The sequence below is a fragment of the Pelmatolapia mariae genome, linkage group LG1, assembly GCF_036321145.2.
Source record: "Pelmatolapia mariae isolate MD_Pm_ZW linkage group LG1, Pm_UMD_F_2, whole genome shotgun sequence".
NCBI classification, from domain to species: Eukaryota; Metazoa; Chordata; class Actinopteri; order Cichliformes; family Cichlidae; genus Pelmatolapia; species Pelmatolapia mariae.
Window position 1 is genome coordinate 23,839,397 of NC_086227.1, and position 26,138 is coordinate 23,865,534.

A 26,138-nucleotide genomic window follows, 5' to 3' on the forward strand; every position below is an offset into this window, starting at 1 on the left:
TTAAAGACATAAATGACAAAATCTTAATGGATCAAAACTTTAGGTGGTAAATTACAAGTCATAATAGCCAGGAACTGAGATTTTAAACAGTTTTGACCAGCACATCTTAACAATTACTTCATCATTAAGTTTTTCAGATTATTTCCTGTTTCCTGCAAGATTGCTGTTATCATTGCCAGCTTGTCATTCATGACAATCAGTTGCTGTTTTAAAGCGCACACTGAAGCCACAACCCTATCCTGCCTGTTTTTGCTCCATAACAGATGCTGAAGTGGCCCTTTCCTTACACAGACAATAGTGCTCTGGGACCCTGCAAATTAATTTTCCTGGCCACCTTAAAGAATTTGCACCAGCCCATCCTGTCTTAAATTTTTTGTGTTAAGAAACAAACAAATAAACAGAAAATAAAAACAGAAAAGAAACAAAAGAACAAAAAACAAAACAAGGAAAACACAAAACTCATAACATATTTTATGAGTTGTTATTTTGATGATTAATAATATGGGCGCTAACACATCAGTCCAACGCTTGGGTGAGAAGTGTTGCCTGCAAAGCAAAATCAATACCATATAATTCACAGAGTTTCCATTAAACCATTTAGTGACCCCATTCCTAACAAATAAAAGTGGGTATTTTCAGTCATTTTCATCCTACTGTTGGAGGATATTTTGTGTCCCACCCATGAATTTGAAAAATAATCCATGCTAAAGCATCTGTTGTGTAAACTACACCTGTCCTGAGACATAATGTAAACCTAGTCGTTGAAAAAGTGGTTCCAAAATAATGTTAAAAAATGCAAAATATCTCTTGATTGTCTTCCAGTTGTAAAATAATGTTTAAAAGGAAATGATTATCTTAAAAAAAAATTGAAGAAAAAACCAGTGGACCCATACCACACCAGCAAACTCTTTTAATTTGGCTCACACAACTGACAGAGCTTTGACTGCCATTTTCCACACGCATCATTTGCTGTCGCTATAAAAATGCATTTTGTTGTAAGGCATAAAGATCAAAATTTAACAAAAAAGGTTTGAAATAACTGACTTCACACGTGTCGATAGTAAGAAAAATTAGCTTTTTCTCGACCGTACTTTCGGTATTTAGAGAAGCACGAGCGTTCCGCTTATCAGACTACGGTTGCCTAGAAGTTCAAAACCACCTTTCCCTTTCGCGTTTCGTTAGGATCGTCCCTCTGAGCCACCGTAGCAATGATAAACATTGACAAGCAGCTGTTCCGTTAGTATTATTTTACAGAGCTCACGTGTACGATTTTACTGCGTGGAGTGCATCCGAGTGTTGTAGAATAAACCTACCCGTGGCTCTAATAAAGCGATGGATCCCGTCATAAAAATCAACCCGGGTAGGTCAAGTGTTTTGTAAAACGTTTGTTTTGCCGTTGAAATTGTTGTTAAAATCGTCGATTCGCTAAATGTGATGCTGAAAACGTAAATGTTGCTTCGTCTTTACTTTGGTTAGCGTTTATGTTAAACTCCAATTTTCTCTCCAGGAGGATCGAAATGGGACATTCGTCAGAAAGTTTGGGACTACATAGAAGAAAAGAATCTGGCAAACTTTCCGAGGCCCGTCCACAACAGAATCCCAAATTTCAAGGCAGGTTAAAGCAGTTTAGCTGAAGAGCTGCAGCGCAGTTCTCATTCAAATCAATGCACTGGCAGGTCAACCTCTGCCACTAGTCTCATCCAGTTTTTTCCTCCCTCCTTCTCGAATTAAAAAAATAAATATACTTGAAAAAAGAAAGAAGAGGAAAAATCTGAGCCTGTGACTGTCTGGGTTATATGTAAAGTACTGTAAGTAAGTAAGTAAATAAATAACTGAAGAAAATAATAAGGGCTGTAGGGGTGAAATTCTTGCTACACTCAGGGCACCAGCACAGCTTCTGAGTGATATTCTTAAATTTTGAATCACTAATGGCTGTCTTGTCTCTGTGCATGCATACATATCTTTTCCTGTGCACCTATTGACCAGGGTGCATTTAAGGCGTGTTACAGCCTTGCAGGCCTGCAGGAGTTCAAGTCCAGCCAGACAGTCAAAGTTAACCCAGACAGACCCCAGCAGCAGGCACGCTTTATCACCTTGGAAGTAAGTTGACTTGAGGAACCTATGATCAGATGCCTTCCTTTCTGCTGTAGGGTGCTTTTGCGGCCTGCGCCAAGGTGTTGGAGCTGCAGGCGTTCACCCACACATCTGAGGTGAAGGTGGACCCTGACAAACCTCTGGAGGGTGCTCGACTGGCAGTGCTGCAGGTAGCACTGCAGTGTTGGAATAAAACAAAGTACCAAGAACCAGAGTGCCTCAGGCTGGATTACATGATTTTCTTTTGAATTTTTAAATGCAAGCAGAATTTTAAATGAGAAATTTTAGACTGTTTTATTACTGTCTAGAACAGGGGTGTCAAACTCCAGTCCCCGAGGGCCGGTGTCCTGAAACTTTTAAATGTGTTCCTGCTGTAGCACACCTGAATAACTTAAGTAGGTCATTAGCAACACTGTAGAACTTAACTGCATGCTGAGGTGGCAACCCCTGAATCTGCTCAAGTAAATTGAAGTAAAGTGTTTGGAAAAATTTACTTCTAAAAGTACTTTTATTGCACCATGTTCATTCACTCATGAGCTGCTGTAACATGAATCAAATGGCTGAATTGCCACCTCAGCATGCAGTCATGTTCTATGAAGTCTTGCTAATGACCTACTTATGTTATTCAGGTGTGTTGCAGCAGGGACACATGGAAAAGTTTCAGGACACCGGCCCTCAAGAACTGGCGTTTGCACCTGTGGTCAAGAATTTGCTACATAAGATTGTTTAAATTATTGTATAATATCCTGTAGGTTCATTGTAAAGTCACATTTCAGCCACATCAGTGTTTTGCATCAGTTAAATTTAAATGTTTTGGTTTTTTTTGTAATTTTTGCCATCACTCCACTGATTTTATTCAGCTCAGTTTTAATTTCTAGTCCTATTAAATAACTCAGGATCTTTTTATTTTTATTTTTATTTTTTTATTTATTTTTTAACATTTTACTAAAATAATTTTTGCAGGCGCGGAAAACTTTGTTGGTCCCAACTCCTCGTCTTCGTACAGGCCTTTTCAATAGGATTACTCCACCTCAAGGGGCTAGCAAAGAACAGCTACGCATATGTTCTTCCTCTCAGGTATAAATGTACTAATGTTTGCTCTTATTTGTCAGCATTGTCGTTCCTCTTTAAATTCCCAATAATGATAATTAGATTTTTTTTCTTTTTCCTTTCTTCTGAAACCTCCAAACCATCTTCAGGGTGTGAAAGACTTCAGTGTACCTGTTGGCCTGGATGCAAAAATTAAAATTGACCTGATGGTGGTTGGTTCTGTGGCGGTGTCGGAGAAAGGTGACTTATACACCACGTCACGATACTATTTCAGTTTCATATTGGTAACCTAAATGATTTATGATTGTGGGAGAGCAACAGAGCAGTGAGTTTACCATACATGCACTAAAATATATAAAATCTAAAGAAAACCAAATGTAAATGCATTCCTCCTTAAATAGTAGTTAGAACCACGTGTGCTATTTACTGTCTATTATTGCAGAATAGACAATAGTTTTTCAGTTCAAAGTGGAACAATTTTTTTCTTTATTTTCATATATACAATAGTAACACTGTTGGATACTTATATTAAACGTGGCCAAAGTTTCAGCCAATGAGTTTAGGGTATATATAAGTCATCTCTGTGAAACCAAGTCAGGCTTCAGATTGAGATTCATTTGGTCTTTTGCATGCATTTTTTTCCCTTAAAAAAACCCAAAAACTTTTGGCTTTTACAATGTCTGTGAAAAACTGATTCAAATATGGTCATTACACAAGCTCCACCATCCAACCTACCTTCTGTTTAAAAGGGGAAAGTAGCCAGCTGAAAGGTGGCTTAAAGGAGACGAGTGAAAATGGTGTCACAGAGATTATGAACTGAGGGACTGCAGCAAGGTTAGTTTAGTCAACTGTACTGCAATCCAAGAGGAAAACTATGCTGAAAATGAGCTCAATAGGTCTCCTTGAACCTCTAAAGATGGAAAAGGCAGCATGTGCTGCAAAACCTGCTTTTTCAAGCATGAATTTACAATTATTAGCTGAGTAATGAACAACATAGTCTGTTATTATATAGCGATTCTCCTAAATCACTACTTGGGTGATTATAAATTGTTTTATGCAAGGCTTGTTTACTACACAGTGGAAAATGATGAGAGGCTGTGCTGACTGAAAGCGGAATGGAACAAAGGTATTGTGATCGCTGCACGTGTCTAAGCCTATTGAGGCACTTCTGCACACTCTGCCAGCATAGAGGAAAAAGAGCAGAAATAAGATTGAGGCAGATGTACGTAATCAGATCCCTTCTGCTTATTGTGGCTTCTCCTGTGTTCTTCCCGCCATGTAAATTGTCTGCTAACCGCACTCCATGGTGATCCTCATTTCTAAAATGCCCAAGATAACTCATGCAGTACTGCAGCGAAACACATGTTTTACTGTAAGGCAGTATAAAGGAGTTTACAAATCTCCAAAAGGATTTCGTAAACTGCACAGTATACATTTTTAAATTAAGTTTCCCTCTCTGCCTTCCGCTGTAGGCTTTCGGATTGGAAAAGGAGAAGGCTTTGCTGACTTGGAGTATGGAATGATGGCTTCAATGGGTGCCGTGAATGAGTCTACTGTGGTGGTTACTGTTGTCCATGACTGCCAGGTTGGTTTGCGTGTTCAGTTTGATCTCACTGAACAGTTCAAATGTTTTATGGATCTTGTTTTGCAATAAGCAGCGTGTCCCTTTTTACAAAGCTAAAGAACACGTTAGTATTAAAATGGGGAATAATACAGTTTTAAATAAAGATGTGCAGCTCGAACTGACATGAACAGACATAGTTTAGAGTTTTTTTTCCTCCCACTTGTTGTTTCAGCATTAGTAATTTGAATACTTGAGGAATAACTGTGCTTTCAGGTGGTGGACATTCCAGAAGATCTAATGGGAAGTCATGACCTGACTGTAGACTACATCCTCACACCGACCAGAGTTATTAAAACAGACTGCCAGTTGCCTAAGCCAAGTGGAATCATCTGGAATAAGGTAACCTGAGTGTGCTTGTTTTTGCTTTGTGTAAAACATAGTAGTTATTTCATAGTCAACTTGATTTCAAGAGGTCAAGGCTGGCCTGACCTGATACATGTCATTCCTCATCTCTCCCCTCAAATCTCTCTGATGGATTTATCTAGAGGGCATACAAAAAAGCGTTCAGTAAAGCATAGCTGAAAGTAACTGATTTTAACATTGGAAAAATGATGACGTTAATGCCTTTATCTATGAAAGACTTAACATCTGTGATTAATGCTTCACTCTTAGTATGTGGATTTCCATTACTGAAAAATAATGTTATTGGAAAAATCCTGCACCTTTTAAAATGTTTTTCAGTCAATAATCTGATAATATGGATGTTCCAGTAAGATGACTTGCTCTGAAAGTATGTTTTCCATGAATGTTTGATCAGGTCTCCACCCCTGTTGTCATTCAACATAATGAAACCGGCATTTAGGGGGAGAATAAATGCCCAACACTAAATTAAAAAAAACAAAAAAACAACTAAAGTTTTTGTGTTCAGAAAGTAGACATTAGCTTGTACTAATCTCTTCTACAATTTAGGACAAGACAAGATATGATGATAGCACACATGAGTCTTTATAATTACTTCATGGGATCAAATATTAACATAGAGTTTATAGGAAAATGCTCTGCTTTGGTTACATGACAAAAAGGTTGCGTTTCCTTAGTAACACTGCCCTCTAATGGACTCATAGAAAACCTACAGCTCACTGGAGGACGGTCTATCCTGCATTGTTTATTCTTCTGAGTGCACTTACTGTAGTAATTCCATTTTGCCAAAAAAAAATTTCCAGTTATTTTCTTTTTTATTTCTTAGAAATAAAAAAAATTTTTTGGTTTTTATGGATGGTGTGTACAGTGCACACTTATGTAAAATTGTTTACTGTAAAAAACAAAAAACAAACTAATTAACTGTGTATCTTGGGAATTTTACTGATATATTTATAGTGCTTTTCCAGTCTTATTTACCACTCATTTCACATCATCGTCTGTCTGTATTTAAATCAGCCTGGACCATAAACAGCTTCTGATTTACTGACAGTGGCACAAAGATGAAATGTGTTTTTCCTCTTGATAATTTATCTTTAATTAGACATAGGTAAAGGTTATTTTTCTTATGTGGTAAGTTTGTGTGTAACCTCTGGGTTCCTTACAACACGCATATAAGTAAACAGGACCCAGTGACCTCATAGACAGGAAGGCCGTGTCTGATCATCAAAGGCTTCTCTGCCCAGCCACCTTGGCTCTGCAGGGGCAGGGGAATGACGGGTCAAACAGGCCAGTGTAAAAACAATAGGTCCGTATATCCTTTACAGGACTGGTCAGCATCAAAGTCTGCCAAGACACTTGAAGACCCAACAAATCAAGATAGCAGTCTTTATTTTTAACTGCTTGGGAAGTGAAATATCCTGCTGGTATTAAGATGGTTTTTAAGCATGGGCTGTGAGGAGCTATCAGCTTTCTCTTTATTATGAGTAGGTGCATTGCATCGGCCCTGAGCAGGTCTGTTTGTATGCTGTGTGAGACGCATTTTTTCGTTTCAGCATTACTGAGTCTGTCCAGTTTTGTCTTCAGCTGGACACAGAAAAGCTGCAAAAGATCCCCATCCTGAAGAAGCTGCGTGCTCTTGAAGAACAAGCTGGAAAGGATGTAACACTGGGGGCAGCGCCTGTTGCGGCAGAAGCTGGTCTGCACGCCAGTCAACCCAAAAGGCAAACCAGGCGGAGGCCGAGGCCAAACACACAGCAGGATGCTGAGGGAGAATCCAGCCAGGACTCTAGACTGGAAAAAAGAATAGCGGGAGAACCAAAAGCCAGACAGCATCTGACTAGAATGAATAAAGAAAGCAGAGGAGACGGCAAGGCAGGTAACGAGCAAGAAATTGGCAAGACAATAAAGGGAAAAAGTAGAGGGAACACAAAGGAGCAGGTCCCAGAAGAGGGTGGAAATGAAGTCAAATCTCAGCGTAAGCTCCATCTGAGTGTGACCACAGTTTATCTGGGAGGAATCCCTGCTGGGCTGCGTGTTAGTGAGCTGAAAACTGCCCTCCGAGAGAGGGAGGCCACTCCACTGAGACTCACCTGGCAGGGAGCTCAGCACAGGGCCTTCCTGGATTACAGTGACCCCCACGCTGCAGATCAGGCCCTGGAGGCTCTGCAGGGGCTCTCTCTCAATGGTCACAGTCTGCAGGCTGAACTGGCCAAGAGCCAGCGAGGAGGCAGGAAATCTGGACAATCCAGTAGAAGACCAAAACCAGCAGCGGCTCCGAAGTCTGAAGTATCAGCACCAGATGCTAAGAGTGATGCCACAGAAAAAACTGAGCAGTAAAAGCAGTAAGAAATATACGTAATGTATTGCATAAGTTGTTTACAGTTTTGGACAACTGCAAACACCATAAAAAGAGTTGATTTTTTTTTTTTTTTTGCTTTAAAAAAATATGAACAAAAATGTGATTTATTAGAAGAGAACACTTAGTCATTTGAACCTAGCAGGCTTGACTAAATATTAACAACACCTGAAACTATGAGAGTAGTAAACCTTGTGCTGATTTGAATCCAGACAAATTCTATAACGACTAAGATTTTGCTATATGCTCTGTTAAGTGGGCTACAGGAGCTTTTTTTCTTTAAATTTGTCCCAATGGTTTTCTCTTCAAAGTGCCTTTATCAGAGATTCTTAGAAACACAACACTCATTTTCTCTTTCAGTCTACAAACTGCATGCAGTGCTTTTGCTACCATACAATAATTAAAAAAAAATTAAAAAGGCTAGTGCTTTTTTTTTTTTCTCAAAACCAGCTGTCAGTATTGTCACATCCATGATGTTGCCAGACCTGTTTGTCTGCATCCTACTTGTTTAAAAATGGGTTAGTTTTGTTCAAAATGGCACCTCCGTGTGGCAAGTCACAACATTTGATCAGTTGAGTCACAAAGCTCGGAGTAAAATATAACATTTCATCATCTAACAATAGTCTAGCCACACAGGCTTCAACCTTTGACCATTTTTATCTTTCTCATTGTCCAAATTCATCCAGATTTACAGAACTTGTGAACAGACTCCAAGTGTTTATGCTACTTTAATGAGACTACAGAAATGTAAAGAGTTTACAAATAACCGTGACTTAGTTCTGATTTTCTTGACTTAATTGATTCTTGTACATAACACAGGATTATTGGATAGTCTCTACTATTGTATGATTTTCTTTTTTCTTTTTTTTTAACTATGAAGATCTGAATCAGGCAGATTACAACAATAAACAGGGGAAGAGCTAAAGGCCTCTATTGCTGCTGTTCTGTTTTTTTTTTTGTTTGTTTGTTTGTTTTTTAGCTAGCGTTCATTTTTACAGTTATATTTGCACCATTATAGTGACTAAATAAAAATTTATTCATTGTATTTGGTGTGGTTGGGCCAGTGAGAGAGTGATGCCGCCCTCACTATTAGATAAATTTGCTTCACATGACTTTACTTAATTCTTCACTAAAGCGTTTGACTGTACCTGTTAACACTGAGTGTCTTTTTATGAAAAACAAACAAAAAAGAAAATTGATGGATTACAAATGTTCACAAGGTTTTGCAGAATTTGGAGATCTGACTCTGAAGTTCCCCACCACCTCAAACCATCGTTCTCATGAAGAGGCAGAACTATGTTGTTAGTGGTTAAATATGATATTTCAGGCCCGTTATTGGATTTTCACAAAACTTGATGTGTTTCACCCAGTTGTAACATATAAAATGCCAGCTTGTAAACTTTAAATAGTTTTAAGCTGTTAACAAAACTTAAAGAAAACTTTAAAAGATTAATTCATTTTTGCGGAGTGACATTTTTCTTATTCTCTGTTTGGAAAATGTGTCTGTTAACATTACCTTCAAACTCCTGTAAACCCGAGTGCTAGATAACTTGCCCGATGACTCTATTTTTTTTTTTCTGTTTACACCTGTCTCTGTAGCTGCACTGCCATTACCTAAGAAATTAACCCATAGATGTCCTGTTTGCACTAAAGTCTTGGCAGGATTGGGACACAAGCAGTGTGTCTGTCTGCACAGTACCAGGCCTCTGGCTTTTTATGGAGCTGTCATCCAGGCCTGGCCAGAGAACAGCTGTGGAACGCCATCTCTCTCCCTCAGCCCTCCAGAGCACTGAACCTTGGCAAATGTCATCAGTTTGTTAATGCTCTGTTCCACTGCTGTTAAGCCTGCTTACCCCTGTGCTCAATGGCATGCTCGTTTTACTGGGGTTCAGTCAGTGGTCATGTGGTGAGATTGCAAAGCGTATCACCGTGGAGCATGTTACATCCCCTTGTAAAGATGTAGTTGTACACACAAACATCAGCAAACATAGCTTAACCATCAAGATTAAAGAAGATAACAAAAGGCCTCAAACAACAGTTGGTTTACTTAATCTAAATCACAAACATGAGCATTAATCTGCACTGACTGTGCTGATGCGCTAAATAGATTGTACCCACCATACTCTTACATTAGGAACACCTTTTTAAACGCCATAAATGTTACTTGAAACTTGAAGAAATTTAAAATAAACGACGTCCAGATTTTTTATTTTATTTATTTTTTAATGATTTGCGGTCATTCAGATGAAGAAATTGCCAAATTGGTTTTAAGCCGCACAGACATGTGTGTTTGTGAATGTCGAAAAACAACAGTTATAATTAATGGATCAGAAATCTGATAAAGAAAAAAAACCGTGTCCCTTATAATAATTTGCATCTGTAAAATTAAAATATTTTGACTCTGAGGTAAGACAACCAGGATTTTACACAGTACAATACACGTTATGCGTATTATTTATGAGTACTTTTAACTGCTTATTATTTTTGTATCTTTGCAGTATAAAGCATGATTGGTATATCTATTTTATGTAACAAAAACAACTCATTTTAGATGAGAAATAAAGATGTTCCTCTTTATGAAAAATCGGCCCTACTTTTTTTTCTTTGTTTTTAATTTTCCTAGGCCAATTTTCTGTTGTATAATTACGCATTTTGCGGAACACTCCAAAACTAATTATTACAAAAGTTATGCTGCTTAAATTAGATCAGCGCAATTTATTGTATTTCCACCATGGCAAGATATGTTCTTTGGACAAATGCGTCTGAGGAAAACAACTGCCTCACTGCCAAAGCAACGGGACTGCTGCAGGTTTTCACCCTGTAACCAGACGCGTGTGAGATCTCTGCCTCGGATTTGTTACGCCTTAACTGCTGCACACTCTCAACAGATCGAAGACATGTTACGATTAACCTTTCAAACCAGTGACTGTTAATGTTCACCAGTCGACCAATGGATTGGGAAAAGTTTAGTTTCTTCTAATAATGCTAATTTTCAAAGTTGGACATCAACTGTAGGTGAAAGCAACAGACTGCTGCAGTAATTGACCTAACTGCACCACAGTGACAACTGTCTGTAGTACCGAGGGTACCGGTTGTGCTTTAAACCCCATATAAACGAACCATCGCTTTACATTAAAGAATTGCAATAATATACATTTACACGAGAAGGCTGCTGAATAATTGGACACACACACAAAAAAAGCTTCCCATCTTTAAATAAGCTAATTTGGGGTTAATTATGCAATAAGGATCACTGTCTTTGCATCTGTTTACAAGGCATGTTTGCTTGCAGGACCATCGCCCCCGAAAATTGTCTGTGTGCGATAAAATCGAAATGTATCTCGTTTGGTGGAATTGCCGGCTTAAAGAGCCGAAAAGATATTTTATTTCTTAATGCTTTGTTGTAATATAGTCTAAAGACAAACCCTCGCTGATGGACCCTTTGCTAGACTTCCCTCCCCCCCTTCTTCTACCAATGTGTATACAATGCTGAAAGTAATGGTCTACATACATCTGACACAAAAGACATAACAGTGTTTACAATATATCCTCAATTTTTCATTTTAAAACAAATAATAAGCGTTCTGACAAATATTGCCAATAAAGCATATAACTCCTTGGCCAGTTCGCCTGAAATTAAAATATAGGCCTACAGAATAAATAAAAAAAAAAAAGTTGCGCTTATAGGTTATTCAAAAAGTGCCGTCATTGTTTTTACACAGTATACAGTATATGGACTTACATTATACAGGCTATGTAACGTCCATAATTGTTCATCTCAGAATCTAACATTTGTATGTAAGTCCAAAAAAATGAAAGAAAAGAAAAAAAGAAAAGAAAAAATAAGGTAAAAACATGAGACGGGGAAATGTGTGCATTTTTTTTCTTTTTTTTTTCTTTTTTTAAACGTTGACCTACTTTAACAAGATGAATACACAAGAACAAAAGTGTGAAGTGGTAGTCATCCGCTCTGCAGGACTAAGTACCAAACAACAGCAGGGTGTCTTACGCCCACGCTTTACCCCGCTGGTCGATGATGATGAAGATGGCATAAAAGAGTTTGTTTTTAATTATTATTATATATTATTATGTGGTTGCTTTCTAATTGGCCTGTCTCCGTGTCTCTGTCGCTGTGTGTAACAGCACAGAGAAGTAGTCCGATCTACTTGAAGCAGTGAGCACTCTCCAGGACTGGGGCATGCCTCTCAGTGGTAGTTTACTCATTCGTTGTTCATTTCAGTCCGTTTTGCTTCTGGCTCAAGTCTGTGACACCATCTTCTAGTCTCTAGACTGTCCGCGGAGGACATCACATCACGCAGGGCTTGATGTCCTGGTAGGAGACCTGTTGGTGGTGATAGTAGGAGCCGCTGCTCGGTGAGTGCATGGCTGAGGAAGTCATGGCGTTGAACGAGAAGACGAACTCCTTTCGGTCACACATGCTGGGAGACTGGGAATGGTACCGAGGAATACCTGCAAAAAAGCATTTAAAACATGAATGGAAATGCTACTAATAATAATAATTTTAAAGGGTCACTTTTAAATGTAATGTACTTGAAGGCTAGGTTACTTTATGTTCCCCCAGTTAAGAAAAATGTTGTTTATAGTTCTGAAATAAAAAGTTATTTAAATGCTTACAAGTTATTTGCAACACGATTTGATTGGTAATCTTGCTGATACTAGACTAATTATCCAGTTCTACAGATCTTCGCTATGCGTTCTGGAAACCCTAATAATAAAACTGTTATATGTAATAATAATAATAATAATAATAACAATAATAACAACATTAATAATAATATGCTCTATATCTACCATATTTTCCCGCAAAAAGATTGCTGTATGTGTAGGCACTTTATATTCTGTGTAAGAAAGAAGTTTATATTTGTAAATTGAGTTTCACTCTATTATACTAACTGAAATGCATGCATTCCTCTTAGGGCCAAAGTCCATTTAGTAAGCACGATAAAGATTGTCAAAAGGGGAGGCGGGCTTGCAGGGCTAATTGACAGTGGCCCCTTTGCACGCCAGTCCCGGAGGACCGAGAGCCTCGAGGCAAGGCAGGCTGGACCTAACCGCGCTAGTTTTTTTTTTTTTTTTTTTGTCCACAGATTGGCGTGACTCTAAACTCTCCCGGTAGACTCTTTCAACCATCTCCTGATTTATTATTTTTTAATACCACACGTTCAGGAGGTTTGAACCCCTCTGATCTTCTGTCTGGGTTTTATTTTAATAAACCTGATTTACTATGTTTAATGATTCACAAAATACTGGAACTTTATTTACGAAAAAAGTGGTTAAGTTGTGTTGTATCATTTCCTTAATAGCCTTAATTCCAATCCCTCAATTATGCACAGCAGAGATAAGCCTGATGTTTACTGACTGCAGAATAAATCCGGCGCATTTCAGTGTGATGCTCTTCAGAATTACTCAACATTTCCACTAGGCCCAAGTTTGGCGCATGATATGTGACATAAAATTCTGTAAACCACAGACATATGTGGACAGTATATTATCTCTATCTCTATCCTCTAATAACCAAAGCGTCTTAATTTGAATAAAATCTTTGTTTCGTTTATCTTTGTCATAGCTCGCAAATGTTCTTTATAACATCAGGCCCGGCTTTTCTGAACCTTTTGCGCTTTTTTTAAATTAGAAAATTAAATATATATATATATATATATATATATATATATATATATATATATATATATAAAAATATATAAACTTACCTTGTAAATCTGTGGTGCTGTGGCCATTCTGGTGCAGGTATGGTTGGTCTAGTGAATGTGTGGGCAAACTTGGCTGCAGTGGGTTCGCTCCTGGATTACAGGGGGACAGAGGCTGCTGCTTGATGTAGGAAGCCCCGTTATTCAATGAGGCCGAAGGAGCTGGAGCCCACGCAGAGGCTGAACTCGAGTATACGGGATGAGGCTCCATGACTCCTCCGCTGGTGAGCAGAGGGGAGGCGGAATTGTCGTGGTGGGGATAATCACTACCAGTGGATCCTGTACAACTTCCCATGTAGGAATGTCCACTGTTGGTCGACAAGTGTGACATGGAGTGTCCGGACAGACCCATCCCTTCCATGTTACCTGCCAAGTGTCCATTCATCATCCCAATCCCACTGTCCAGAGACAAACTGTTGGGCGGACAGGATAGGCCCCCGCCGCTCCCTTGGAAGTTGTAAGACTCGGGGATGTGGTTGAATCCCAGGCCGTTCATCATGCTGTACATGGGCTTCAGCGCCTGGCACTTGCGCCTAAAACCCCTGGGTCTCCTTCTGAAGGAGCCTTCCTCGAACATAAACTCACTAGCCGGGTCAATAGTCCAGTAGTGTCCTTTCCCCGGTCGACCGAGGCCTTTGGGCAACTTAATGAAGCACTCGTTCAGGGACAAGTTGTGACGCACGGAGTTCTTCCATCCCTGGTACGAGCCCCGAAAAAACGGGAAGCGGCTCTGTAGAAACTGATATATTTCACTGAGGGTCAGGCGTTTTGTTGGAGAGCTCTGAATAGCCATAACTATTAAAGCTATGTAGGAATAAGGTGGTTTCTCTGGTCGTCGGATCCCTGCGTTTGTCTTTTTGGTTTTCGTAGTGGATGAGGCAGTTTCCATCACCACCGTTTGTCCGTGTGGCTTCTCCGGAGCAGACATCGGGCTGCTCTGGGCAGGAGTCTGTGCTGGGGGCTGCTGAACCTCTGCCGTCATTAGTTAAATTTAATCTTCGAGACGGAAAACAAAAACAGACTTGCTTTTCCACCTATAAAAAATAGTAAGTTAGGTACTAAATTGGTGTCATAAAGAAAAAAATCTAATAATGATAGTGGCGATAGAGGCAAAGGCGCGATTATCTTCTTAGCTGTTGCTTTTGATTCAGTCCTGCAGCAGTCTGAAGCCGGACCGCCTTGTACGCAGTGCCCGAAATGGGATAAAGAGAAGAACAGGAGCCGCTTTCCACTTCAGTTGGTGTGTTGTCGTGCGTCCGAGGAGCTCACTTTTTACTTATCTGTTGCCATCGGCGCATTGGAAGCTGTATGTCTTGGTCATCCTAATGTTGGGACCCGCCCAGTTCCCCGATTGCCCTCCTACTCAAGTGGTGGGCTGTAAGCTTGCACATCTGTGTGCGTTCACTTTTCAGTGAAATCTTTCTTTTCCCTCCGTCCTTACACAGAAATAGAGAATATATCTCACATATAACATTTAATTTCAAGGACCCATACGCTAACACATCCCTCAGAGCACAAATAAATTCAAATGTCCGTTAATGATTTGCATAAGCTTATACTAAGTGAATGCATTAGATTCAGCCTTCGGATACAGATTTTGGTTTTGCTTGTTCTCTAATACGATGTTCTTTTTAGGGTTATGATCATTCTAACACTATTTATACAGCTGATATCTGTTGTTAAACCTGCAAGCAGTATCTCGCCATTGCAGGCCATATAACCCAAGAGCCACACGACTGCAGCCTTGTTATGTCTCCTTTGTAATTAAAACGATTTAAAAAAGCTACTTTATATCACATTTTTAGTATATGGAAAACATTTACCAGAGAACATGCCCCTCATATTCAAAACCACCCTCTTGATTTCTGTAAAAGATAGACAGGAACATGGGCAGGATGTTTATACAGCAAAATGTAAACATTTTCCCTGGCCTTCTTTAAATAAAAAATCAAGCAAAAGCCCACTTAGATCAGCTAATACTCAATCTGATGCGATATGCTTGCCTGTTCGGAGAGTCGATGCTGGACGTTTTAACACATGAATATTGTTTGTGTAATGTAGTCATAATATTTACGCAGGGACGCAAGAGGAGTGAGGTGGAAGCTCCTCCGAACTCTGAACACAGAAACTCGGACTGGGACTTGAGATCGACTCCTGCAGGCACTTCTCCATCGAATGATCGTGGAATTGAAGTAAGGTGGATTTAAGGCTTTCATTCACAGGATTACTAACAGTGATGCAGCTCTTTAATCCCCACAGCAGGAGACGTAGAGTGTTCGATTTGCATTATGTTACATAATATAGGACAATTAGAAAAGTTGAGTTCAAATTTGGATCAAGCTCTGCCTTCTTGTACTAAGTGACAGTTTACTTGGAAAATGATTGGGGTTTTTTTTTCCAACACTGAAAAACCAACTTTAAGATCGCTTTATTGCTCTCTCACAAAATTGCGAGCGAGAGCTACTGGAAGTCGAGGAGTATAGCCTGAAACTGTTGACAGTAGGTTGGTTATTGTTCCCTGGAGATCTCGATAGCTGCAGCCTGCAACCTTTTGAATTCAGTTAGATGAGCGCGTGCTTCTGCTCGCTGTCGGCGTTATAGTTTTTTAGGGGTTCGTGACTGTTGATTTTGGCACCGTGGACATAAATAAGAGGCGAATATATGTATTTTGGTTCGTGCGTAAAACCGGTGTTTGACGACTCCATTGTGCGCAAAAATCCTGTAATCTTTTCAAGGAGTTCCGTTTGAGGTGACACATTTTAATCAAACTCAGTGTATAAGTAAAATATCGCGCGGTTTATTAATGTTCCTACTGATTAAATTCCCCAGTGTGCCAAAACATAAGCGGGCGGTTTTCTTTTGTTCCAGGTAGTTTGCCAAAGGGAAATCGAGAAAACAATTCATTGTAAAAAAAAAAATTTCATTGTCAGCCCAAAGGTGACAGCTGTGCCAGGGTTAGATTTTACTGTTGCAGAGGAGATTTAGAACCACGGATAAGTGAATGTAAGTATTGTTTTAACCAGTGCCTGTTCGGCCACTCGCCTGAAGTGAGGGCCACACATTTATCAGCATAGCAGACCACCCAGCGCGCACCAGGGGCAGGCGCGCTCCCGTCCTCTTTCTGCCCACTGCATTTAATTACCGCTGATGACTTCATACCATTCTTTGTCTCACGCTCTTTAGAGTCATGTTATTTGCAAATATATCTATATATACACAAAAGCATTTATATAGCTTTCCTTTTCTTGGGGGGTGGGGGGGGTCTGATGTGTCTCTGGTGTTTAAGAAGAAATTATCTGTTTGATGACCTCTGCTGCATATTCTGTACACGGTGCAAAGTTATATTTTTTCATTATGGAGAAATCGATTAAAGGTATTATTCACCCTCAGAATATCACATAGTACAAGTAGTACAAGAATACAGGAATATTATACAGTACAAGTACAAGAAATGCCCTTTTTTGTATCTAATGGAAAGAGCGAGTTTTGAAAATCTTTTTGCCCCTTCCTATGAACAGGTATGCAAACACACACACACACACACACACACACACACACACACACACACACACACACAAAACTGCCTAAAAGGTGGCATATTATGTTTATCATCACTGGGGCTGGAGTTCCGAGGTCAGAACCTCCCCGTTGCTGTGTCGCAGACGAAGTCGTGCACTTTTCCGTGACGTCGCATCTTGAAATATTTGACAGCGCTGCATCCTCAGGAATGCTTGTCCACTTAGGTGGAGGTACACCGCACAGCGCACAGTACTGACAGGCTTTCCGGGCCGCCTCACTAGTATTTACTGAAACAGATTTTCGGTTGATCACGTTGTTACAATAATCTGCTGACCTGTACGTAGACATGTTTTTGTTTGTCACATTCTTACTACTACTTTTCATAGGATCACACCTATGATAAATAATAATAATAAAAAAAATTATGTATGCATATGAAATTTAATTATTTTCCAATTCAGTCTAAGCAGCATTGCCATGTTCTTCAGCTCAGTCTTGCCACTACGCATAAAAACAAAAAACAGAAACTTACTGATATCTGATATTACGTGATTAAATGATAAACTGAGGTGCTGTGATCTGTAGTCAAAGCAATGCTGCGTTGTCCTACATCATCTAAGAAAGACTTGACATTATAAAGTTTGAAATAATTTCCTTGTCACGAGAATTACATTATGCCTACACCTGGCGGATCACAGATTTGAAAGAAGCGGAAGCTATGATCTTAATTTGATTTGGACTCTGAACAAAATACGAGGTCGGCGAGATTAGGCCTAAGGTGCAGAGAGACTCTCAGAATATTAGGTGCAATAACTTGATTAAATGTTTCTTTCTTTAACTAATAAACCGTTTCCCTCTTCGGTGGTAAAGGAGGGTCACAGAGAGGCCGCAGGGACTTGTTTCAAGGAGTATATGACAAGTAATCGATCAACTGGCTGTAAATTCGACCGACTTGAACTTGAAATAAGTTTTTAGGCAAATTTTCTAATATATTTTTATTTTATAAACAGCACTTGTAAACGGGAATAAGACATGGATAGCAAAAAAACCAACCAAACAAACACATGAATAAATGTTTCCATTAATGTCGTTTGTTTGACCTAAACTGACTGCAAATCTGAGAAAGAAAAACACATTTTTAATTATTATGAGCTCGAATCAACACATAAAAATAAGATCTAATCTCAGTCTCTCAGGGAGCTGAAATCAATTAACAAAGACATGAATGGCTGTTAATAAGAGAATCTGGTTCAGAGTTTGAATTATCCTATTTTTTAACGACATATATTTTTCTCTTTACTTTTTATTCTCACATCCATTTTATTTTTACGTGTTCTGCAGAACTGAAATGTCAGGAACTCTTTAAATGCACAAATAGTGCCGAGCTCTCAGTTTTGCACACAAATGCTCGAGAAAAATGTAGAAAATAAAAGTGTTTATCTCGCATTTATAAGAATTCTGATAAATATTTAATGCTTTATTGACTAACATTAATAACCCAAATAAAAAAGTAATCCGATGGAAATGTTATTCATATATATGTGGTTATGATGTTTTTAAAACATTTTTTAATTTTTACACAATTTGTATTAACTGTTTAAGATGGGTTTCTGGCTCTTTGCTTCTGCAGTGTCGCCTGTAGTTCACTCAGCATTGTCACTTTAATTAAAAACAGTGTGTCCTAATGTCGGAGTGGGCACCCCCTCATCACTTTCCCTACGCTGTAGGTGGCCGTGTATATTTTCGTTTAAGTGGTGTTTATGTGATCGAGAAGGGACGGGATTGCTAGCAGACCACTGATTGCGCGCGTTGGGCCACTATGTGGATTTGAAGTGTATTTGATGGGCACTGCCGTCTCCAGTAATCAGCTGCTGCAGAAATGGCTTTATGATCATTTAATTTTCCAGATAAGATATCGGTACTACAAAGAAAAGTAGTTACCTCTAATCTGCTCATCAAGACATGTTTTCAATATTTTTTCTAACCTCATCAATTCTGACAGAGATGTCCACAACTTTTATAGAAATGTTTGATTTTGCTCAAATTAAAAGGATGCACACAATCGCGCTTCCGTAGAGCCCTAGAGTATGACACTGAGCCGAAGTTACTTATATGAGCACTACTGACAAATCAAAGGATAAATCAGTGTTTCCAGCCTGTGCGTCATGTTGAAGATATCGGAGTCTGGATATAAAAATGTGTAAGTAAATCTTATCTCAGTTAATTTGTGTTACCTTTCCCCCAAAAAAAGGGAGGGGAGGATTTATTTAATCAGAAGATTAAATTTTACAGCGCGATAATTTTAAATGGAATGCGTGGAAGAGTGTGGAAACACAGCCTTGTTTAGTTGTTTTAAGTTTCACATCGGTTACATTCTGGTGTCACGTCTCACATAGAGACATACAGCCACCTGCCTGCATCCGCCTCACACCCGCACTAACAGCTGTGTTGTTATCAATTCCTTCGATTCAGCTTTATTTCTGTAGCGCCACATCGCAACATGATTTATCTAAGGGCATTCTAGATAGCAAAATAATAACCTTCTATTGTCATGGAAGGTCCCCTGCAGAAAAAAAAAACTTCCTGCAGGACTAGAAGCGCAGAGAGGGGAGCATTAAAGGGGGGAGAGCAGAGACAAAAAGATGAACTCGGAGAAACAGCAGACAATAAACACTGAGTAGGTTGGTCAGGTCAGTGACCTCATCCTTAGACTTAAACTGACAACTGCGAGTCCTCCACAGAGATAATAATACCGTACAGCATGAATTCAGATTGAAACCATGAACTGAATGAATTTGTTTTAGTTAAATTAACCCCAGGCATCGTTAGAATATCTTATACTGTAAATGTAAAATTAGTACTAGAGTCCTTTAAGCTTTTGGTCATCTGGTAATCCATTTTAGATTTATATGTTGGATAAGGGAGCATTTTTTCTTTTTTGTCATTATCAGTTAACAGATAAAGAGGTTATCATACCAAAGTATGAGTCATTGGTTTAAAAAAACGCTATTGTGAGAACCCCAGGCTGCTCAGCAACACTTCACACGCCTTCCCGCAACTGTCCCTGGTGTGCCATATTGTCAAATTATAGACAGCCCACTCCCACTCCTGTTTTCTTTCTTTTTTTCTTCTAGATTCACTTGTTTGTCACATGTAAAAGCAAATTTGACCCTGTTTTTTTTTTTTTTTTTTAAATTGTCTTCTTTCGACAGCCTCATGTCGAAGCATTCCTTTCAGACAATGAAAAAACAAGCATGAAAGCATATGTAAAATTCTTTCTGGTTTATTTTGTGATTATAAGCAGTACCACATAATTTGACATGAAGGACAGCAGTGGGGAGAATTTGGCAGGTCCGGAGCTTTCACAAATTCCTGACTTTCCAAATGTGGTTAGCACTTGTAGGGAAAATGCTTCATAATTTTATATACCTGTATATAGCAGCAAACTGGTGTTTCGGGAAGTTTGTAACTTTTTGGATGTGTGTGTGTTTAAAAAAAGTCAAAAGGGCAGAATTCAAAGGAAAGAGAAAAATATTATTTAAAAAATGTACATTACATACAATAGACACACAATATACATTTTATTTACAAAGTTAAAGCATTCATGGTATGTTTTTTTAATGGCTCAGTGGCTGTTTTCATATTTAGTTATGTGTTAACACAATTTCTCTTATAAAAAATGTTCCTTAATATAATCAATTTTCAATGATTTTCATGCATTATTTTTTAAATAATATTTTATTTTGGTTTCTTGAAAACATTATAATCAAAAGTTTAATTAAAAAAACAATACATTGCAAAGCTTGTCAGAGTAATAGTAAGATTGGCTATTTTGGTGAATAAGAGATGATTAAAGCAGCAGTTATGCTAGCAAAATATTGAATGACAGCATGTGATATTTCTCAAAGTTTCCGGTTTCCTTCAGTGGGAGTGATGGTGTGTGGTCTTCATATTTGTTTACTTTCCTTTTAGTAAAGCTTTATTTAAATGCGTAGAATATTTAAACTAGGACATACTTGTCGTCATCATTCACGAGTGTTCCTGAATTCTGTTTTTTTGCATTTAAGTTAATTTAGGGCTCAATTTGATTCATCCAAAGCTGCTTTATGTGTTAATTAGCTTTTATTCATGATAAAAGTATCTATTTGACTCAAAGCCTTGATTAAACGCATTATACTTGTGGCAGTATGATTTTTTGTTTCTTGTGTGACAATATCTGGTGGATTTTTTTTTTAGTCGCTGCACATTGTTTTGTGCTCAACATAAATATGACATTTTTTTTAGACGCTTTCCTGCATCACGGCCTTACTATTTCTCTCTCTCCCTCTATTTTTTTTTTTAAAAAAGAAAAGACTCAATCCCACACAGTGAGTTCGAGCCTGTTTGGTGCCCCACCCTGGAGTCCTGCACACCTCCCAGGGCCGGTCCATCATGGTCTGTCTAATGCAGGCAAAGACATCAATAATGAGAGCTGAAGCAGAAACCACAGCGGAGAACACAAAAGAGAGAGGGAGGGCACACACAGGCCACAATTGGCTCTGCTGCAGGTTAGCTTCTTTGATATTGCCTTGATTTCAGTTTGATGGGTGCACATGGGGCGACATGGGTTTATACGTATGTGTTTACATAATATGTATGGTGTTTACGCACAGCCCACCGACTCTTTTTTTCTTTACTCTGAAGGGGGATTTTCCTGTGGCAAGCTGCTTCGGAAAAAGCAATTAAGAATTCCCAAACAGTACACCACAATGGGAGATATCGTTTGTGCAATGTGTGTTCCATGTCCCTCACAGTTTTTGTCTGGAATGGGTTGACTATTTTTAATCTGCACATAACCGAATCCACCTACAGACAAACCACAAATTGAATGAAGGGGAGGGGGATGAGTGGGCACTGTAATTGCCTATTGTGGAGCTCAAACTCCTCTGTTCTACCATAAACAGCTTTTGGTAGTTCACAACTTGATACCCAGTGCTCTTGAAATGAGGGCATATCCTTGTTGTCTGTGGGAACCCATTGCCAGGCAGTGGTTGGAATCAGTCAGGAATGCTTTGGGATGGTAACTGGATTCAGTTGTAATGCCCAGCTCTCCACAGCGGAACACTAGGGTGGGAAAAAGGCCGAGAGCATTTCCTGAGTGGAGGGGGGTCCCAGCGAAGCATCACGCGCATGGGCATCATGTGACAGAGACCCTGCCAGGTTTAGGCTATGATCCCAAGTGAAGAGAGGAGTAGAGAGGAGTATACCCGTTAGGAGAGGTGTGGTTGGTGCGGTAGGCAGTGCCAGGGAAATAAATGAGAGGACAGGGAGAGGCTGGAATGAAGAAAGAAGCTTAAATATTGTAAGTGCAATGTAGTGTAACCCCTGAAGGACTAGTCAAGAGCTCAACAAGAGAAGGGGATAAATTGGTGGCATCTGTCTGAATTATTTATTCATTTATTTATTGTGAAAAATGTGAATTGATTTGTTAAATAGCCTTTTTAAATTGTTAGAAATTATTTAGAGATTCATTTTTTGTGTTCATTTTTTGTATTTGTTTAGGTTCGCCTTCATTCATGTTTTGAGTTTAGCTGCTCACAAAATATGCAAAACAACAGTAATGTTTCATACAGCCAAATCAAATAATAAAGCTCCTCCCTTATTCAGATGGGGTCACCACAGTGGGTAGCTCCACGTGTTTGATTTGGCAGGTTTTATGCAGCGGAGGCTTTTCCTGATGCAATTCTCAAGGGATTTGTGTCTCTTCCCAGTTTCAAACCAGGGATCTTTTGCTTGTTGGGCAAATGTGTAGATCACTGTGCTATGGAGCTAAATAGGTAACAAAATATAAAAGTTTATAATTTTTTAAAACTGTGTACACAGCTGGGAGGTTTTAACAGCCTCATTGGCCCACCACCAGAGGTTTTGCATTTAATGAGAGGAAGCGTGCTTGAAAAGAAAGTGTCTGTGATTTCAAAATGAACAGGTTATTAACAAACAAGTGTCCTCAGCACACTGCAAATCACTGCCCAAGTCTTCAAGGGGCAATGGAATCAGATTCGGTAAATTTTGGTACATCTGTTCACAATAAAAGGCCACGATCGCCTCTGAGTTTATTAACTGTAAAAAATGAATGCAATCCAACTATTTATTTATCTTTTGAAATTTAACCTCAGTGGAAACCACTATAAAGTGTGTGTCTGTGTGTGAGGGCAGATGCCTGTGTGTTGTCTGAGATGAAGGGGGTGTGACCTATGTGGCAATCTGTGCAAATTGTGTGACAGAAAAACACAACAGAACAAATATTGTTGCACAAAAAAAAAGAAAGAAAAGGAAAAAAATAGCAGTTTGTTTGTTCATTTCCCTTCCTGAATTTGATAATGCTTTCATCTCCAAACTCAACTGCAACAAACCACATTTTAAAGCCACTATAACGAAGCCAACAGATGTTATTTTAACAGTGTTTGTTTAAGCTCAACGCGCCACTTACATGTTCGTTTGGACTTGGGAAAAATAAGAGTGTGAATCCGTCCATCCGTCTGGCTCTGCGTCTGCTTTTCTGTGCAGTCAGTGGCTGCATCATCGTTGTTTTTGCGTGCTTCTTGCAGCTGCCTATGTTACTGATACATGTATTCATGTATGAGTGTATATGAGAGTCTCGCTGACTAAATATTGGTGTGTGTATATGTGTCCAGACTGGTGCTGGCAACCAGACATTGCTCTCTTTGGCTTGTGTAAATGTTGTGGTGATCTTGGGAAGAATCTTACCTTATGGTTGTCAAAGGGCTTTTTATTTCCACCTGCTACCGGCCTCTTTCCGCTGGTCTGCTCTATAACAATGGTACTGCGAAAGCTGCGGAGTTTAAAGTGATTTATGTTAGACTGTATTTGGCCCTTCTTCAGATTGGGGCCTGAAAGGAAGTGGCTATCCCTCCCTTCCACCTTAAATACCCTGCAGGCTTCAAGAGCTGATCAAGACTTTTTTAGACATCTCATTTTAACAAAGTGCCAATGTGCTCAAAAGACTAGCTGGCAGGTGCAGATAAACAACGTTTTCAAGACTTATAAGTCAATTTACCAGCACATAAAACACAATGTAGTTCATTTCTGCGATACACTCAAACCCAGATTTAGCCCCTCCATCCTTTCTCTAGCCATCACTCTTTTTTCTGGTCCTGTCACTGGGGAAAAGAGATACAGCCTCATCCCCACTGCATTCTTTCCATTTTGCTGAAGAGGAGCGTGGCAGAGAAGGCAATCTATCACCCAAACTGTCCGTCCATCTCTCTCCCTACTTCTAACTGTGTTTCTCTTTCTCCTTCCTCTAGGCTAGAGTGGGCAGGCATGCGGCTTTGGCCACAGGAAGCTGTGAATTCTTTGGAGAATGGAAGATGTCTTATGGAGAGACATACTGGCCCCCCACCCACCCACTCACCACCTCAAAATGACCCCTGACCCTTTTCATGTGTTTATATCAGACCATGGAAGTGAGAAATAGTGATGAGTCACTCTGGCTGTGTGTTTACACTCTGGAGTCACGCAAGGAAGGAAATCAGCCACGGTCTGCTAAAAGTGGCGAGGTGAGAGAGAATAGCTGCAGTCCCGAGTGCTGCAGTGATTTACCTCAGAGCCAGAATTTGCTTCGTGTCATCTCTGCTGTGAAAACTTTCAACCTGCAGAAAAGCACAGTAGATCTTTGTGGAGGAAAAGGGCCAAAACAAGTAGTAGCCACTGGGGATAGGTGTGCGTATGAGAGAGAGATACGGAATATTTCAGGAAACATAACAGTTAGAATAAGTAAAATAATTATTTCAGCAGAATGCATGTCATCCAGATGTTACAGAGTTCTTAATATGTTGGACTTTTGTGTTTTGTTAGTGATGACCACGTTTAATTGCACTTTAATCATTCTCACACCTCACTGTATTTAAATGGAAACCTACACTTGCACACATTCACTTTGTCTTTAAGTAGAGCTGTTTTTTAAACTCATCACTGCACATTTAACTGTGTTATTCATCTTTCACAAATATATATTTTTAGGAGTATTAAATAACTAACTAAAACTGCTATTACACTTTCACCTGGCATTGTTTCGAACCAGGGGTTTATGTGTGCAGTTGATGATTTTCAAAAAAAACAAAACAAAACAGCAAACATTTGAAAACCCTTAATTACTTTGCAGCATATTTTAACATTTTACTTGTATATTTCAAATGATCTCACCCTCCTAATTGTCTCCAGGTTGGACAATATTAAAAAAATATATAAGATTATTAAAATACTTGATGTATAAATGTGATTTTTTATTTTTAAAAGCAAAGCAGATTACATGAAAGCAAGAAAGAGTCCATTCTAATGACTACAGCGATATACTGGTGTGAAAATATTTCATAAAAATATAACCCCCCCCCCCCCCCCCCGAGTTAGCCGAGTTGCAGGGTGACATATTTTTACTGATATGCATAAAACAATTAAAATCTGAAATGTAAATTTCTGGTGGAAGACAAACATAACACTGTTCGCTGATCTTACTTCATCATTGCCATCAAAACCAGTTGTGTTGTGCTCAGGAAGCCTTTATGTTCAGTGTACTGTAAGGTGTGTTTACTGTGGCTTCCACCAGTGTTTCAACCACAGTGTCATTGTTGTCCTCCACTGTGCGTGACTTTAGCTTTTAAATTGCACAACTGTTGTTTTCGAGACAGAGCTGTAGTTACTGCCGCTGTGCTCTGTAAATAAAAAGTGACACTTTATTTCTTCCTGTCATTGCACTGGTGCAAGTACCTTCATTGCTGACTGTAGCGCGTATCCTTTTACACACCCCCGTACACACCGCCACAATGAGAGAGTCAGCAGCTCTTATTTTGGCCGATCTCTCCTGAATTGTAAGTCCTGTCAGGGGTTTTGATTGATAGTTGCATTTATCACCATATTATTAAGTAATCAGGCTCACCACAGCTGGGCCTGAAGCTCCTTAATTCTAGCTAAAGTACACAACTTCATGCTAATTAAAGGTTTGGTAAACCTGTTTATTTTCGTGAATTTTTAGAATATAGTTGTGTGTGTTATTATGTGTTTTAAGTGTGCTGATTATTGCATTTGTATCCTCTCAGGAACATTTAGAGCCAAGCTTTACTGCTTCATGTTCATAAGAAAAACTGTGAATAATCACATGTGGAGAGAAATAATTCATGCTTCATATGCTGCATGTAGAATGTAGAATATTCTGCATTAGTAAAAAAAAAATCTCCAAAATGACAACGAGGGAATGAGCCTAAATTCTGTAAATAACACAAGAGGGTGAATCAGTCTGTGTTCTGTGGATCAGGAGAGGTTTGGTCTCGCTTTCTTAATAGAGCCTGCAGCGAGCTGCATTTGTGTATTCCTGAGGTAAACACAGTCATGGCAAAGTGGACGCGCTGCTGAG

The 26,138-nt window shown here is 39.2% G+C and overlaps 2 protein-coding genes and 1 long non-coding RNA gene across 4 annotated transcripts; 2 read left to right on the forward strand and 1 right to left on the reverse strand.

Annotated features, from left to right (window-relative positions):
- Window positions 1-1,210: 1,210 nt before the first annotated feature.
- Window positions 1,211-8,853, forward strand: mthfsd (methenyltetrahydrofolate synthetase domain containing). 2 transcript variants are annotated; one of them, XM_063476777.1, is made up of 9 exons: window positions 1,211-1,360; window positions 1,508-1,611; window positions 1,987-2,100; window positions 2,151-2,264; window positions 3,058-3,171; window positions 3,294-3,384; window positions 4,617-4,729; window positions 4,982-5,107; window positions 6,713-8,853. In XM_063476777.1, the coding sequence occupies exons 1-9, from the start codon at window positions 1,333-1,335 to the stop codon at window positions 7,463-7,465; spliced, it is 1,557 nt and encodes a 518-aa protein (XP_063332847.1). In that variant the 5' UTR covers window positions 1,211-1,332; the 3' UTR covers window positions 7,466-8,853. The 2 variants fall into 2 exon arrangements, with proteins under 2 accessions (XP_063332847.1, XP_063332837.1); XM_063476767.1 differs by lacking the exon at window positions 1,987-2,100 and having other exon boundaries at window positions 6,713-8,850.
- Window positions 8,854-10,656: 1,803 nt separating this feature from the next.
- Window positions 10,657-14,465, reverse strand: foxf1 (forkhead box F1). The gene is made up of 2 exons (XM_063476789.1): window positions 13,214-14,465; window positions 10,657-11,954 (listed from the first exon to the last, which is right to left on the reverse strand). Exons 1-2 carry the CDS (start codon window positions 14,190-14,192, stop codon window positions 11,791-11,793), a joined length of 1,143 nt encoding a protein of 380 aa, XP_063332859.1. The 5' UTR covers window positions 14,193-14,465; the 3' UTR covers window positions 10,657-11,790.
- A 711-nt stretch (window positions 14,466-15,176) lies between these two features.
- On the forward strand, window positions 15,177-25,074 carry LOC134645823 (uncharacterized). The gene is made up of 3 exons (XR_010096589.1): window positions 15,177-15,402; window positions 21,077-21,276; window positions 24,037-25,074. It is a non-coding gene; the product is annotated as an uncharacterized LOC134645823 (long non-coding RNA).
- Window positions 25,075-26,138: the final 1,064 nt, after the last annotated feature.